Source organism: Mustela nivalis (assembly GCF_964662115.1).
Source record: "Mustela nivalis genome assembly, chromosome: 3".
NCBI classification, from domain to species: domain Eukaryota; kingdom Metazoa; phylum Chordata; class Mammalia; order Carnivora; family Mustelidae; genus Mustela; species Mustela nivalis.
This window is the reverse complement of record NC_139022.1, coordinates 73,371,813-73,388,503: the sequence shown is the minus strand read 5'-3', so window position 1 is coordinate 73,388,503 and position 16,691 is coordinate 73,371,813. Positions and strand designations below refer to the sequence as shown.

Below are 16,691 nucleotides of genomic sequence, written 5' to 3'. Positions count from 1 at the left end.
CCACTCCCCTGGCTTGTGCTCTCTCCCTTTCTGTCAAATAAGTAAATATAATAAATAAAATCTTTAAAAAAAATAAATCTTAGTCTTTTATTGGGCCTGTGTCTTGGGACTGTGACCTTCCTAAGCATTTCTTTGGTAATAATTGCTTTTTTATTTTACTCCCTTGTTAGGTGAGATGAGAAGGGTAGAAGGGGCTGAAGCATGAGAAATATCTTTAAACCAGGTGAGATTAAGCTCAGGTAGTCTTTTATCCTGGAAAGTGGGCCTTTGTTATGGAAAGGTTCTGGGCAAATTTCACACTGATCATTTTTTCCCCTCCCTCAAAATCTGGAGGAGATCATTCTTGAGTCTTCAGCATGAGAATCTGCTGGGGTTCCTAGAAGTAAAATCCAAGAAAGGGTGGGGATTCCTCAAGACTGTATACACTGGAGTGTCTTACTCTCAAGCTACATTCAGTTACCAGCATTTCATTAAAATCTCCACCTAAGTGTTACGACAAGTTTATGGCTTGAGAAGCCTCAAATCCAGGTAAGTAGATCTCAACTATTACTCTGAATTGACCTGTCTCTCCAGATTTGGGGTGGTGCTTTGCTTTGCAATTTTCATTATCTGAAAGGTAAAAGAAATTTGTTAATTCTCAGTTTGTTCAGCTTTTTCTTACAGGGTTAGGGGTGATGAGTACCAGTCTCTTTGTATATGAGAATAGAATTGAAACTTTACCTCCCTCCTATTATAAATATACTTAGTCCATAAACAGGTGGAAAACTGAAATATTCTTATTTTGACTGACTTCAGTTTTTTCAATGGGAAAATTATAAAATGAATGTGTATATATATTATATGGGCTTATATATAAAATGGATACATTTGTTAATTCTGTTTAAGAAAATCAAAACAAATGTATTTATTCATTTTGTAAATATTTATAAGGATTCTCTGGTAAAAATCAATTTTATTACTTGGAACTTGATAAAGCATATCACTAAGGCTCAAGCTAGCAGTTACTTTACTGAAAACTAATTGGAAAAAATCTGTTTCACTTTATATTTGCACAAAGAAAATTTTCATTATTTGTGACATCTTGTTCAAGATCTCATGTAGTAATTTAGAGAGCTCAGGGATATAAAGTAGTACAAGGAAGTCTGAGTTCTTCACAATTTTCTTTAAATAAGCCAAAGTTTTATTCTTTTGTCAGTGTTCAATATTTTGAGATTTTTAAAATGCTACAAAATTACTCCCTCCAGAATGCTGGCAGGTGAAAAGGTACTCTTCCTTAGGTATGATGATAAACAAGGTGACTTTTAAGAAGATAAATGTAGTACACTCACATAATCATTACTTTGTTGGGCTTTTTATTTACTCGGTTTAAGTAGATTATGCATTTGTTTTTAAGACTTTTAAAATCAGAAGGCGAGTATGAATAAACTCAGGTTGACAATGAATAGACATTACTGGTAGCTTTTCACTTCTCCAGACATTTAAGTATGTTAAAACACAAGCACATGATACACTTGTGTATCTTTTTTCTCTGAAATTTGTGAAGATTTTCAAAAACAAAACAGAAAGATGGGAGGCACTGTGTTGAGATGGGACGCTAAAAGGACAATGAGTTAAAAGACCTGGACATTTTGCCTGGTTATGCCAGAAATTTGTGTGACTTCGCGTCCCTTTACCACCCCCTCCACACCTTTTAAAATTTCATTTATAAATGAAAAAGCTGGAGGTGCTAGATAATTAGTAGGAGTCCTTTCAGCTCATACATTATATAATCGTATGTCCTAGTTTGCACCCAAGTTTATGATTATGAAATTTATAAAATGTTTTTTAAGGTATATGATTTTCCTCTGAAATGTGCCTGAGTTTTCTTCCTGTATTTTTTTTAATTTGTTTTGTTTTTTGGAAGGATAAAAGAACAGAAAATTTTAATACATTTTCCTAAGTATAATCATAAAGCTGTCTTTGGATAAATACTTATTACTAGATTTACATTTAAGCTAGACGAATAGACATTGGGGTAGAGTTCTTGCGCCAGCAGAATAGGCCATCTTCTCTCAGACTGTAGCCACTCTTGTACTACTTTCCTGTTTGTGATTTATATCTTTGAGTTATAGCCAGAGCTATTCCTTAAAATTGTATATAGTGCATTGATTACTTACCAACTTTATCTGCCAAGTCATCTTAATTTATTAGGTATTTTCCTCTGTGACAGCTGGTATGAAGGCACTATGTGTTAAGATTTTTGATTTGGTAGAGGGTTCCTGGGTAGCTCAGTCCTTAAGCATCTGCCTTCAGCTAAGGTCATAATCCCAGGGTCCTGGGATCGACCCCGCATCAGGTTCCTTGCTCTGTGGGAAACCTGCTTCTCCCTCCCCCACTCCCCCTGCTTGTGTTCCTTCTCTTGCTATGTCTCTGTCAAATAAAAAAATACAATCTTTAAAAAAAAAAAAGATTTTTGATTTGGGAAAGACAGGAGGGGAAAACAAATAGATCCTGAGACAGGATCCAGGAAGGGTAAATTTTGATCGATTGAAAGATAAAAGATATATACATATATAAAATACTGTATTTATATGTACGTATGTATGCTATATATGTTGTGTGTGGGATGTAGGGCAAGGTGCAGGACTTGAGGACGTCTTGTGAATAAGATATAAAGAAAGGCAAAGTAGTCTTATCTAAGTTTGTATAGAAAAATGAATTTCCTAATTTCTCTTTAGAACAGCATCTCAAGAGCTTTTCCTTGAAATGGTAAGGTGTCTGGCAGATGTTCTGTAGTCATATGCTTTTAGGAAACTTTGCAGGCTATAACCCTTTCTTGAGATCACAGTATGCATTTGCACGTTAGCTTTATTGAACCAACATTCCCAAATGTGTCTGAATTTAGAACACCTTTTACTGGACTATACCATGGGATTCCGAAAAACACTTGCGCAGAACAGTTTCTGATTACAATTGCTACTTCTAGTAAGTATCCCCCAGAATAATTGAGATTGACTGCATGTTTTTCTGCTGAAGAATTCAGAGTGTTTCATGGTATTCATTACCGAAAAACTTAAGCTCCAAAATCTAATTTGAAGCAAATCTTTAAATATGCATTTCACTTTCCCACTGTTTGTCTTTTGGTGATGAAATGACATTACTTTATTTCATATAAATGACATTTTGAATAGTACCATATTTTCAAAGTTAATGAAATGATTTAATTTCTTTTTGTAGGTAAAATTAAGTTACAGTTCTATAAGTTGAACAGAGGAGTACTTTTATTCTCCTTCTTAAAGGCTAGTTAACATTTCCAGTGAACTGAATGCACAGGAATCCTTTCTTCCCTTTTTTCTCCCCCTTCCTAAACTGTCTTTCTGCTTGAAAATTCTTATTCCCCTTTTCTTCTATAACCCTGTCCTTCTAAAATCACTTCTGGAAACCATGAGAACAATCTGTCTTTCCTCTTTGAACGTATAGGCTGTTAAGCACATCCTCTAATATTTGACCCATTTTGCCTGGTATATATGTATGTGCCTTACCTCCATTCTGTTTGTGGCTGCTTGAGTGCTGAGATAGGACACCTGCATCTTCTATATGCCATGACACTTAGCAAGATACTTACATATTTACATTATTACATATGCATGAGATATTTGATTACCCAAGAAAAAGGTATTTATTTTATAAAAATAAAAAGGCTAGAATACATAAAAATTTATAAGTATAGAAACAAATCTGGTTTTAAGCAGAGTAGGTTGCAAAAGATTCTTTTAATTAACACTAAAAAAAAACCCCCGATTATATGGGTATTTTAAAATGTTGGTTTAATTTTTTTAAAAGTGTGGATATTGACACTATTACTATCTAACTCTTTAAACCTTTTCCCAAATGTTGAAAGAAATATATATATGTATATATATATGTATATGTATATGTATATGTATATGTGTGTATATATATATATATATATATATATATACCTTGTTCCCACTTTATCATAAATAGGTATAAACAATTCTTTAAATGCTCTGTAGACTAAAGAACAAAATATAGCCAAAAAAGTGGACATAACTAACCATTAATAATACCATCTATTGTTAGGCAAACAGACACACTTGTGCTCTAACCAGTGGTGTGTATAGCTACAAAAATTTTCGAGGACATAGAGAGAACTTAGAGACCTTTTTCTGCCCATGTAGGATTTTGTGCCAAAAATAATAATAAAAAGGGAACAGGTTGGGGCGCCTTGGTGGCTCAGTTGGTTAAGCGCCTGCATTCGGCTCAGGTCATGATTCCAGGATTCTGGGATCAAGTCCCACATTGGGCCCTTTGCTCAGCAGGGAGCCCACTTCTCCCTCTGCCGGCTGCACCCCCTGCTTGTGCTCTGTCTCTCTCTCCCTCTGACAAATAAATAAAATCTTAAAAAGAAAAAAAAAAGGTAATTGGCAACAGAAACAAAGATCTAGTATTGTTGGATTTTAGAGTTTACATTTTTGGTGTTTTGAACAAAAATGTAAAGTTCTAAAGTGGTGCAAAGATGGAGTAATAAAATAGCTTTACCAGTGGAAATTTATCTTTACTATATCAGACTATTTAAAAGTCTTGTACTCCAGCTGTTCATAACTATCAGTGAAACTTCTGGTGAAGTGGCTAAACCAAAGTGTTTTGGGGAGCTGTGTACATCCAAGTAATACTTTAATTCTTTCAGAGAATGTATGTAGCCTAGAAAAACCATTAGCAGCAAATTCTCTCTAGAAAGTTTTGTAGGAATTAATTGAGAGGATTTCAGGTTGCTTTATTAGATCACAAACAAAAATAAATAAACAATAATAGTAATAGTAGCATAGCTAGAACTGGAGAACCATGTATCAAAAAGTAAACACACAAAATACAAAACCTGGGTTGAGGCCTGGATTTTAGGCATGCATAAATTAGTGACTTATTACTAGTTTATGTAAATTTACTTAGCTTTAGTGATAAGGCTTATCTCCCAGCACTGGCATTTTTTGACCATTTTAGACATTCTTAAGACTTTTTTTTTAGAGCAATTTTGAAGATATTTTTATAAAACAAGAGGTTTTTATGGGAACGTTATTTGGTGCTTCAATGAAATCCTTGAATCCATTTAGGTAGGTAAATAGAAAAGTCAGCAATTAGTTCTTCCCTAGAAATCTGTAACATTATTTCTCAGAGTTTCTTAAGTTGAACACTAGTACCTCAGGAGATTAATAAATGCTAAATAAGGAAATGAAGAAGGAGTTTGTAGAATCTACAAATATAGGAATCAATGGATTGAATTTATTTACTTTTCAAAGTTTTTCATATCCTAATGGATATGATATTTACTTTTCAAAGTTTTTCATATCCTAATGGGCATCATGGACCCTTAAGAGGCACATTTAGTGGGTAGCACTTGTGCAGAATTGTCAGTAGAACTACTCTTTCATCAAATGTCATGCAGTAGTATGGGATGTATTTTCTAAAACACTGTCCTCTGGTTTCAAGGTGGAAAAAAAATGATGTACAGGTAGAATAATCTACCTTTTATTTGTCATAAAAAGTTGTATGTTAAAAAGATGCCATCAGCGGGTGCCTGGGTGGCGCAGTCAGTTAAGCATCTGCGTTCAGTTCCTGTCGTGGTCTCAGGGTCCTGGGATGGAGCCCCACATTGAGCTCCCTGTTTAGCAGGGAGCCTGTTTCTCCCTCTTCCTCTGCCTGCTGCTCCACGTGCTAGTACTCTCTCTCTGTGTCAAATAAATAAATAAAATTTTTTAAAAAGATGCCATCTGAAAAGATACACACCTCTCTGTCGGGCTTACATGTTAGCTTAGTAACTTTATAAAAAACTGTCAAATACAAAAACTAATTGTACACAGTGATATATGCTAAAAAGAAAACAAATGGGTAGTTAGTTAGGTAGTCACAAAGGACTCAAGACTGGTCATATTTAAGATGTGTGTAGACAGAAGCAGCTAGACCAAATGAGGCATTCTTTCCATGAAGGCAGAATGACTTCTGCAAAGTCTTTAGGGTGGGAAGAAACTTAGCATGGCTAGGTAGTAACATGCCCAGGGAGGACCACATGCACACACGTATGCACATACTTGCACACGTGTGTGCATATGTTGTGCGGGGGCGAGTATAGCTTGGGGTTGTAGGCAGAAACGAGATCATGCAGAGCCTGGATGCCAAAGTAAGGGAGCTTGGATTTTATTCTGTGTACTCTGGGAAACTTTTGCAAGATTTTAAACAGTGAATTTTGTTACTTGATTTACACTGTAGGAAGATCACTTTTCTTGCCCGGTGGTAGATTGATTGAAAGTGGGCAAAAGTGGAGCTCTGGAAGACCAGTTAGGAGGAGCTCTGGAAGACCAGTTAGGAGGCTGTTGTAAATCCAGATGAAAGATGCAAGGGATGATATGTTGTGAAATTTAAGATAGCGTTTGATGCTTTCCAGTGGGAGAAAAAAGAGAAGTAGCAAATAAGGATGACCTTGATCTTTTTTCCCCTCCTCTGTTCTGCTTTCCAGATAGCTCAAGTATTTATTTAGCAATGCTTTGCGGCAAAGTATAAACTTTATGAATTCAAATCTCTCTTGAGTTTGACCTTATTTGATGTTATGTTTGGAAGATTTCCAAAATGATTGACAGACATAATATATAAAATCTCTTGGAGTCACGTCTCCTCTTTGCCTGTTCTATTCATATTCTTTTGACATTTTAATTTATTTCAGCACATCCTTTTGCTTTGAGTGAAATTCATTTGCTTTCACCTTAATTAGGATACTCTTGTATAGGACGTGCGAATGAAAACTAACCTGGTTTTATGAGAAATAACTCTTTGGGCATGAATATACCATGGCATTCTCTGCAATAACTGTTCTTATTACTGACATTTATACTAGTCAGTTGTTCCACCTAAATTTAAATTTAAGTTATGCTTCATACCACTTATGGACTTTGAGTCTATGATAAAATAAAAAACAAAACTAAGTTATAGAGGAATCTCTTCCCTGTAGAATTCTTGTGCTACATAGAAGTATCATGCAGATTAATTTTAACTTCACTTATTTACATTTAAGCTACAGGTAGTTTTATATTTGCTAAATTCCATCTAAATGAAAATTACAAAGAAAATAGAGAGTTTCATTTGGTATTTGCCCCATTTGCATTTATGAAGTAATTTTCATCAAAACTTCATGCTTAGAAACATTTAAGTTTTCTAAGATTGTTTAGTGAATACACCACTATGTAGGGGTTGTTAAGTATCTGTGAGGAGCAGGTAACAGAAATAGAGACTATTTTTGCTTTTGGGGATTGGCTGTGAAGAAGAGATACCTACCAGTGAAGATTATTAAATTTTAGATAGTATTAGAGAGTAAGATCATAGACTGCTCTAAGAGTAAACTTACAGTATATATATATATATATATATGCAAATAAAAGGTACCATAGCTCAGTTTCTTTTACACAGAGGTCACAGAGACATTTGTCTTACAGATAGGCTCTTAAATGGTCTGTTTATAAGGGTGGAAAAAGTTATGTACTTTAGTATCCTTATTGTAGTTTCATGTTTAATAGAAAACAAATTATGGAATATTTAATTCAAGGAGAAATAGATATAAAGTTTCTTGGGATGATGAAAAATAACACCACCAATAAAAATAGTAATCACTAATACTATTAAGTACTTAAAACAGTTTTTCAAAGGCCTCTGTATACATTATATAAGTTAGTCCTTCCATGAATTCTATGAGATAGCCAGTAATTTTATCCACATTTTATAATGAGAGGACTAAAGAGTGACAGATAATAATTGGTATAAAAGAGAATCAAGCTTGGATAGTAACAATCTAAAGTCCATTCTCTCTATACTGTATTGCTGACCTAGCAGTAAGGAAAAATGACAGATTATTCATTTATGCATAGAGAAAGTTTCAAATATATCTCACTCAGGATAAAATTAAAGCCTGCACTTATAAGAACAATAATTATATAGTATGGGAAATGTGACATAAATGTCAGTTGGTGACAAAATATTTTTACTATGTGAAAGCTTTAATTATAATTGTAGTAATATAATAATAAAGTATAAGGAAAATAAGTACCAGAAATAATTTATAATACTTCTTAACTGTAAAAACGAGAAATTGCTTTTATGGCAAGCTTTTAAAAATGGGTCAATTAAAATATCCTTAATTGTCTGTTGCAGTAACTTGTGAAAATCAAGTATAATCTAGCAAAAAGCCTACAAATAACACAACAGAAAATTCAATTAGAGAGACAAAGAAAACCACATAGCCGACTTGTATTTAGTTAATATTATGTTGAGTATGATTTGAGAATGAAGGATTTGAGGTAATGATTCAAACGAGTACAATTTCAAGTTCAAAAAAAATGGCTACAAATAGAATTAGGGATAACTTTGATAATATTTACAGATGACGCATGGCAAATAAGGAAACAACTTGAGAATATAGTAAAACTAATGACTTTGAACTCAACTACAGTCAACCCTTGATTAACTGGCTTAATTGGAGGGATGAATAGATTGAAAAGAAACCACAAATTACCCAGAATTGTGGGTAAAACAAAACTATAAAACTAGTAACAATATGACATAAAATAAATTTATTAGTAAACTAGTATTTCAGAACACAGTCCACAGATAATATCCAAAAGTGTAAAAGTAGTACAAGCACTTTGATTTAGGGCCATATAAATTGCCAAAAAATAATGGGCTGTTAAACAACTTCTTAGCAAAGATCCCCTATATTCATGAGACTTGAATTGAGCAGACATGTCTCCTTTCTCTTCCATTGTTTATCCTTACCTAGGTTCAGCCGAAGTCTTTGGACTTCAATATTAGAATATACTGCTGTATGGGCTGAGGAACAGGGAGGGCCTAATCTGTCAGGCTATCTTAGTTACTAAAACAGTATCTTTTGATATCTAGATGTTTTATTGATTTATAATAATTTTAATTTCTTCTAAATGCACTCTCTCTGGTTGATTATAACCTTAGTAATCTTCTACCAGATAATCAAGAGTTGAGTGTCCTCCCCAATAGGTAGTCATTTTAGATAATCTCTAGAGGAAATTTACCTTTGTTTCTATAAAATTTTCACATAAACTCTTTGTGTATAAATTGATATTTAGGTAAGACTCTGGAAATAATGTTTCATTTGTTTCAGAAAACAAAATCTTTGAAGTTTCTTTCTTTTTTTTTTTTTAAGATTTTTATTTATTTATTTGACAGACAGAGATCACAAGTAGGCAGAGAGAGAGGAGGAAGCAGGCTCCCTGCTGAGCAGAGAGTGGGATGCAGGGCTCATGCCAGGAGCCTGGGATCATCACGAGATGAGCAGAAGGCAGAGGCTTAACCCATTGTGTCACATAGGTGACCTGAAGTTTCTTTTCTTTTCTTTTTTTTAATTTTTTATTTCTTTTCAGCCTAACAGTATTCATTGTTTTTGCACCACACCCAGTGCTCCATGCAATCTGTGCCCTCTCTAATACCCACCACCTGGTTCCCCCAACCTCCCACCCCCCGCACCTTCAAAACCCTCAGGTTGTTTTTCAGAGTCCATAGTCTCTCATGGTTCACCTCCCCTTCCAATTTCCCTCAACTCCCTTCTCCTCTCTATCTCCCCTTGTCCTCCATGCTATTTGTTATGCTCCACAAATAAGTGAAACCATATGATAATTGACTCTCTCTGCTTGACTTATTTCACTCAGCATAATCTCTTCCAGTCCTGTCCATGTTGCTACAAAAGTTGGGTATTCCAACTGATATCCTTTCTGATGGAGGCATAATACTCCATAGTGTATATGGAACACATCTTCCTTATCCATTTGTCCGTTGAAGGGCATCTTGGTTCTTTCCACAGTTTGGCGATCGTGGCCATTGCTGCCATAAACATTGGGGTACAGATGGCCCTTCTTTTCACCTCATCTGTATTTTGGGGGTAAATACCCAGTAGTGCAATTGCAGGGTCATAGGGAAGCTCTATTTTTAATTTCTTGAGGAATCTCCACACTGTTCTCCAAAGTGGCTGCACCAACTTGCATTCCCACCAACAGTGTAAGAGGGTTCCCCTTTCTCCACATCCTCTCCAATACATGTTGTTTCCTGTCTTGCTAATTTTGGCCATTCTTACTGGTGTAAGGTGGTATCTCAATGTGGTTTTAATTTGAATCTCCCTTATGGCTAGTGATGATGAACATTTTTTTATGTGTCTGATAGTCATTTGTGTGTCTTCATTGGAGAAGTGTCTGTTCATATCTTCTGCATTTTTTTAAATGATTGTCTGTTTTGTGTGTGTTGAGTTTGAGGAGTTCTTTATAGATCCTGGATCTCAACCTTTTGTCTGTACTGTCATTTGCAAGTATCTTCTCCCATTCCCTGGGTTGCTTCTTTGTTTTGTTAACTGTTTCCTTTGCTGTGCAGAAGCTTTTGATCTTGATGAAGTCCCAAAAGTTCATTTTCGCTTTTGTTTCCTTTGCCTTTGGAGACATATCTTGAAAGAGGTTGCTGTGGCTGATATTGAAGAGGTTACTGCCTATGTTCTCCTCTAGGATTCTGATGGGTTCCTGTCTCATGTTGAGGTCTTTTATCCATTTTGAGTTTATCTTTGTGTACGGTGTAAGAGAATGGTCGAGTTTCATTCTTCTACATATAGCTGTCCAGTTTTCCCAGCACCATTTATTGAAGAGACTGTCTTTTTTCCACTGTGTATTTTTTCCTGTTTTGTCGAAGATTATTTGCCCATAGAGTTGAGGGAGTCAAACTCTCTCTCTTTGCAGATGACATGATTCTTTATATGGAAAACCCAAAAGACTCCACCCCCAAACTACTAGAACTCATATAGCAATTCAGCAACGTGACAAGATACAAAGTCATGTACAGAAATTAGTGGCTTTCTTATTCACCAACAGTGAAAATACAGAAAGGGAAATTAGAGAATCGATTCCATCTACTTACTATAGCACCAAGAACCATAAGATACCCGGGAATAAACCTTACCAAAGAGGTAAAGGAACTGTTCTCGAGGAACTACAGAACACTCATGAAAGAAATTGAAGAAGACACAAAAAGGTGGAAGACCATTCCATGCTCTTGGATCGGAAGAATAAACATTGTTAAAAGGTCTATACTGCCTAGAGCAATCTATACTTTTAATGCCATTCTGATCAAAATTCCACCAGTATTTTTCAAAGAGCTGGAGCAAATAACCCTAAAATTTGTATGGAATCAGAAGAGACCCCGAATCGCTAAGGAAATGTTGAAAACAAAAATAAAACTGGGGGCATCACATTACCTGATTTCAAGCTTTACTACAAAGCTTTGATCACCAAGACAGCACGGTACTGGCATAAAAACAGACACATAGACCATTGGAACAGAGTAGAGAGCCCAGATATGGACCCTGAAGTTTCTTTTTAAAGACATTCTCAAGTTGGTTGTTATGAAATAGCTACCTAAAAATATTTCTTAAATTGAGTTCCTGAACAGAAGATGAATTTCTGAATTAAAAACAAACACAGAAATAAACTAATTTTATCTCTATCATATTTTAAGAAGATTTTATAGTGATTGGTGAGAAAAAAAGGGAAACAAACCTGTATAATCATTTTGCAACGAAGAAAACCATTGTAGTGAGCTGACCAAAGCCTCCTGGCACCAACTCACTATAACTTAGTCTAGAAGTTGGATTTCTTAATGTGCTTTTTTATGTCATTTAATGTTGCATTTGCAGCTCCCAAATTGACTTTTTTTTATGTTAGGATTCATTTTTTAGGATAGTTTTAGATTTATAGAAAATTGAAAAGATTATACTGCTGCCATATGTACCACACTCAGCTTTCTCTATTATTCGCATCTTCTGTTAGTGTGGTACAGTCATTGTAGTTAATAAACCAGTAGCAATACCTTATAAGTACCTTATTTACTCAGATAGTAACTCTTTAGTTCTAAAATAAATTAATTTTACAGGTTGCTTATTAGTGCTCTTGGGTAAAGAGGAAAAAAGTGTTGTGTGGTGAAATAAGCTTAAGAAATGCTAAGTTAGGGTGCCTGGGTGGCTCAGTGGGTTAAAGCCTCTGCCTTCAGCTCAGGTCATGATCCCAGGGTCCTGGGATTGAGCCCCACATCGGGCTCTCTGCTCCGCGGTGATCCTGCTTCCCCCCTCTCTCTGCCTGCCTCTCTGCCTACTTGTGATCTCTGCCTGTCAAATAAAATCTTAAAAAAAAAAAAAAAAGTTAAGTTAAACAAAGTTCGACATATTCGCAGCCTGAAGAATTCAGAGTCCTAATGGGTGTGTAACTGGAATCTTAAAGTGGAGTTAGGGATATGTCATATTTTCCAAAATGATTGGTTAACTGAAAATTTCAAAGGACTTATATTCTGAGGGAACACCCTTTGGAAAATGCTGCCCTACACATTGGCCTATCACATAATTTAGTATAGATCTGAAAGTGTTAAACTCAGTTTTGTTAGAATTCATCTCTGAAAGTACAGTTGAAATATTGCTAACAGTGCTCAGTTCCTAGAGGTAAGTTGGCTAAGGATATATGGATGAAGGGAAAATCTATTTTCATGTATTGCTTTGTACATTTAAAAATTTTGTGTCAAATACATGTATGACTTATTCAAAAACTAACAGAATGGTATAAATCGAAATACTCTGTAATTCAGTCTATCCTGGAAAAAAAAATTTGAGTGTGTAAATATGGATTATGCTGCTATAACTATTATGGTATATGTCGGTAGCAATAAAACATTGTTGCTAACTGAAATCATACACATATAACCAATCCTCAAATATGAGTTGATAAATTATTTGATATAAAATTATCAAAATGAGAATATTTTAGAAAATAACCAATACAAGTTGTTCTTATATAAGGTCATATTAAGAAATCAGAAAATTATACTCAGAAGACATGCATGTCTGTAATTTAATAGAATGAATAATGTAGTATGTCTGATTGATTATAGTTTGGGGCTTAATATAAATAATATGTTTTTAAAAGTTAGTTATTCTGGAGAAATTAACCCAAATCTGCCAAAAAACATCAAAGTAAGTGTTCATTAAATAGTATGTTTTACAATAAGGGATTCATCATAATTTAGCTTCAGTACAAAGAACAACTTTCTCAACGATTTCATTGGGAAATGTCTGCCTAAATAAAACTGTAGAGGGCGCATGGGTGGCTCAGTGGGTTAAGCCGCTGCCTTCGGCTCAGGTCATGATCTTGGGGTCCCGGGATCGAGTCCCGCATCAGGCTCTCTGCTCAGCAGGGAACCTGCTTCCTCCTCTCTCTCTCTCTCTCTGCCTACCTCTCGGCCTACTTGTGATCTCTGTCTGTCAAATAAATAAAATCTTTAAAAAAAAAAACTGTAGAATACTTGTCTAGAGGAGCTTATACTATAGCATTTTATTTTGATTTATAAAAATCAAATAATAACCTATTATTTTTTTTCTTTTCCACATATTTATATTACTATTAAACTATCATTGTTATCATTGTACAATATGGTCTTGGAAAGTATGAATTTATTGTTGATGTTACTTTACAAAACAGAGAATGGATACAGCAGCCAAGAAGCGTTTCCTAGGTTACTCAGGTCACTGTTAGTTCCATTCTCCTGACCCAGCTCTTTGGTACCTCCTGTGAATATCATGATCCCTGATCGTAGCTGCAGCTTAATTATACAAAGCCTCAATAATAAGAAATTCAAACAGAATTAATTAAAAGAGAAAAAGATGATTTTTTTTAAATAACAATGTCTAAGGAATTTCACAATCTCTTCAGAATCATAGCACAACGAGAACTGATCCTCAGAATGATCACCCAAAGGAGATGTTAAATTTTGATCTGCAGCATCTATTAATTAACTCAGGAAGATGGAAAGACTGTATTTTGTGGACATTTTCAGGTGGCACCAATTCGTGAGTGAGTGCTCAACTACTGAGAAACTGAACCCAAACCAATTTTACCATTTTCATCCCGATTTTATTCCTGCACATTCCAGTGCATTTTCTTTTCTTTTTTTTTTTTTTTTCAAGATTTTATTTATTTATTTGACAGAGAGAAATCACAAGTAGATGGAGAGGCAGGCAGAGAGAGAGAGGGAAGCAGGCTCTCTGCTGAGCAGAGAGCCCGATGCGGGACTCGATCCCAGGACCTCGAGATCATGACCTGAGCCGAAGGCAGCGGCTTAACCCACTGAGCCACCCAGGCGCCCCTCCAGTGCATTTTCTACAGAAGATTGCAGATCATGTGGTCCTCATCGAGTGCTGTCGTGATACCTGTGTGATGTGTACATGTCATGATACCCATGTGATACGTACATGTCAGGATGCCTGTGTGAGATGCACGCATCGGGATGCATGTGTGAGACCTTAGCATCGGGATGCCTGTGTGAGTCGGGCGTGTTGGGATGCCCATATTTGTCCTTAATTCAGAAGCTCTCTTTGAGAATATTTACCTTTACAGTCTAAGAAAATATAAGTACTTGTAATATTTGGGACATTCTTTACCTAAAAGGAAAAGAGTCTTATTAAATATATATCTCCTAAACTTAAAATAAGAGTAAGTGCATTCCTGGTTGTGGTTGTTGTTGTTTGTTTGTTTGTTTGTTTTTTAATTTTTTAAAAGATTTTATTTATTTGGTAGAGAGAAAAACAGTGAGAGAAGGAACATAAGCAGGGAGAGTGGGGAGAGAGAAGCGGATTTCCTGCTGAGCAGGGATTCTGACGTGGGGCTCAGTCCCAGGACCCTGGGATCATTACCTGAGCTGAAGGCAGAGGCTTTAACCCACTGAGCCACCTAGGTGCCCCTCCCCTCTTTGTTTTTATGGGGGGGGGTCCTTCTCTTTTTATTTATTTTTTTAAGATTTTATTTATTTATTTGACAGGCAGATATCACAAGTAGGCAGAGAGGCAGGCAGAGAGAGAGAGGTGGATGCAGGCTCCCTGCTGGGCAAAGAGCCCAATGCGATGCTAGATCCCAGGACCCTGGGATCATGACCTGAGCCAAAGGCAGAGGCTTTAACCCACTGAGCCACCCAGTGCCCCTAGGTACTTTTTTATATACCATCTACTGTCATCTCTCTGCAGTCAGTGACTGATTTAAGTACAAAGTGAAAGCACAGCAAATTAATAAAAATCAAAACTAACTTTTTGCATTCTAAGAAGTTTAGACATATTCTGGAGATAGGAGACCCATTCTAATATATAAATATATCAAATAGGTTGAATACCTCAAAGTTATACAATGTTATATGCCAATTACTTGAGCTTAGTAGTATGAATTTTCTTTTGGTATATCAGGAAAGGCTAATAATTAGCTGTGAATGCAAAACAGAGTATGTGACCCCTGGGAGCTTATGTTTCTGACAGGATGTGTGGTCATATGTGAAGAAAACTGCACTTCATCGTAAATGTTATAGTGGCAAAGACAGCACTACAGGATTTCCCAACATTTCCTTTCAGCTGAAGTGATGGGGGAAGATTTTAAGGAGTGGGAAGGATTTTTGTTGGTTCTGGCAGTAAATAGTGAGGATTATAGCTGTGTGGAGAGGGAGGAGACCATTCTACCTACATAAACAAAGTAAGCAAAGGCAGGGCAGCAGGGTGGTCACTTGTTGAGCTTTGATTGGCTCTAACGGGAGGCTTGGGAGAGAAGCAAAAAGTGCTAAGTAGGAAGGATGGGCTACATGTGGGGAAGGCGATAAAAACTTCTCCTAGGAGTGCTAGAAGTTTCATTATTTGTTATCATGTTTTCCCATTTATTCTGTGTACCTTTCTGAGGCCAGCAGAGTAATGCCTCCTCCCATACCCCTCTCCAAAGATGACAACTTTCTATTGCCTGGAACCTTTGACTGTGTTACCCACATAACATGACAGGTGAAAGAGGAAGGCATCATGTAGTAGGCTAAATAATATTCCCAAAGATGTATTCAGGTCCTAATCTTTGGATCCTCTGAATGTTGCCTCATTGAGCCATATATGCGGTTGCAAGTGTCCTCATAAGAAGGAGGAAGAGGCTGTGTGAAGGAAGAGTCAGAGAAGATGCTAAGCTGCTGGCTTTGCTCATACAAGAAGGGGAAGTGAGTCAAGGGTTGAAGGAAATGTAGTTGTAGACACCAAAAACAGCAAGGATATAGATATATTCTAGAGCTTCTGGAGGGGAAATAGCCCTGCTAACACCTTGACTTGAGCCCCATAGGACTCATTTCAGATTTGTGGTCACCAGAAATGTTAAGAGGATAAATTTCCATTGTGTAAGGCACCAAGTTTGTTGTAATTAGCCACAGAAGATTAATACATTGGGTGCTCATAAAGTCATTGGAAAGCCTGGACTGGTCTATAGTGGGCCTCTAGGAATGATTAACCTTAGGCTGCTATCAGAACACAAGAAGCTACTACCATAACTCTTGCCCAGTTGCCAGTAAACTCTTCTGCATGACAGCCTCAAAATTGAGGAAAGACATAGGAATAGGTCTTCTGGTCATCACCTCTACTGGGACAACTGCCTCTTGACACACAGAAAGCTAAAAAATGGGCACAGGACTCTGCTACACAAAAACCTGTTGGACTGCAGTAAGACTTTGCTGTCGGAGGAGGGGAGGAAAACAATACAGTCAGTCAAGAAGATGTCCCTTGCTGCATTTTCACTTTCCAGATACCTGAGCAGTTTTAC

At 36.2% G+C, this 16,691-nt stretch overlaps 1 protein-coding gene across 13 annotated transcripts in view; it reads left to right on the top strand.

Annotated features, from left to right (window-relative positions):
• XRCC4 (X-ray repair cross complementing 4) overlaps window positions 1–16,691 on the top strand; it is a 336,879-nt gene that overhangs the window by 193,631 nt on the left and 126,557 nt on the right. The window contains exon 8 of one of the 13 annotated variants that reach the window (XM_082724693.1): window positions 171–223. The exons of the other annotated variants lie outside the window; for them this stretch is intronic. Within the exon in view, the coding sequence (XP_082580819.1) occupies window positions 171–174 (4 nt within the window). The 3' untranslated portion in view covers window positions 175–223. The remainder of the gene's footprint in view (window positions 1–170; window positions 224–16,691) is intronic. 13 annotated transcript variants of the gene reach the window in all.